Source organism: Egretta garzetta, unplaced genomic scaffold (genome assembly GCF_000687185.1).
Source record: "Egretta garzetta isolate BGI_Z169 unplaced genomic scaffold, ASM68718v1 scaffold703, whole genome shotgun sequence".
NCBI classification, from domain to species: domain Eukaryota; kingdom Metazoa; phylum Chordata; class Aves; order Pelecaniformes; family Ardeidae; genus Egretta; species Egretta garzetta.
Genome location: NW_009259048.1, coordinates 64,062 through 64,483, shown reverse-complemented (window position 1 = coordinate 64,483; position 422 = coordinate 64,062). Strand labels below are relative to the sequence as shown.

At 64.2% G+C, this 422-nt stretch overlaps 1 protein-coding gene across 1 annotated transcript in view; it reads right to left on the bottom strand.

Moving 5' to 3' along the window:
• The window catches only part of LOC118451907 (brevican core protein-like), a 13,171-nt gene that overhangs the window by 6,422 nt on the left and 6,327 nt on the right, over window positions 1-422 (bottom strand). Inside the window, 1 exon segment of the mRNA XM_035890668.1 lies at window positions 176-422. This exon segment is cut by the window's right edge and continues 7 nt beyond it. Within this exon segment, the coding sequence (XP_035746561.1) occupies window positions 176-422 (247 nt within the window).

Sequence of the window (422 nt, the reverse complement as noted above, 5' to 3'; positions counted from 1 at the left end):
AGCCCCTGGGCACTTGCCCAACTGGCCCTGTGGCCCCATCCTTGCCCAACTGGCCCTGTGGCCCCATCCTCTCCCCCGGGGGACGGGCTCCTCGGTTTTGCACCACAGCTAAGCGGGATGCCTGCCTCGGGGACGGCCGGGGCCGTGGGGATAGGGGGGGCAGAGGTTGGGTGACCTGAGGACACGGAGGTATCTAGCGGGGGGTGCCGGGTCCCTGGCCCCGGTGCGTCTTCGGGGGACGGGCTCGGCTTTTCCAGCTCAGTGTCCTTAAAGAAAGGGACGGCGTATATAGCCCCTCGTGACTCAATCTCCACTTGCGCTTTGGGCAGCTGCAGCTCTTCCAGCTTTTCTGCCACTGTAACAATCTCCTGGAAGCCCTCGGGCTCTCTGGCTCGGTATTTTCCTGCAGCCTCAGGGAAAGA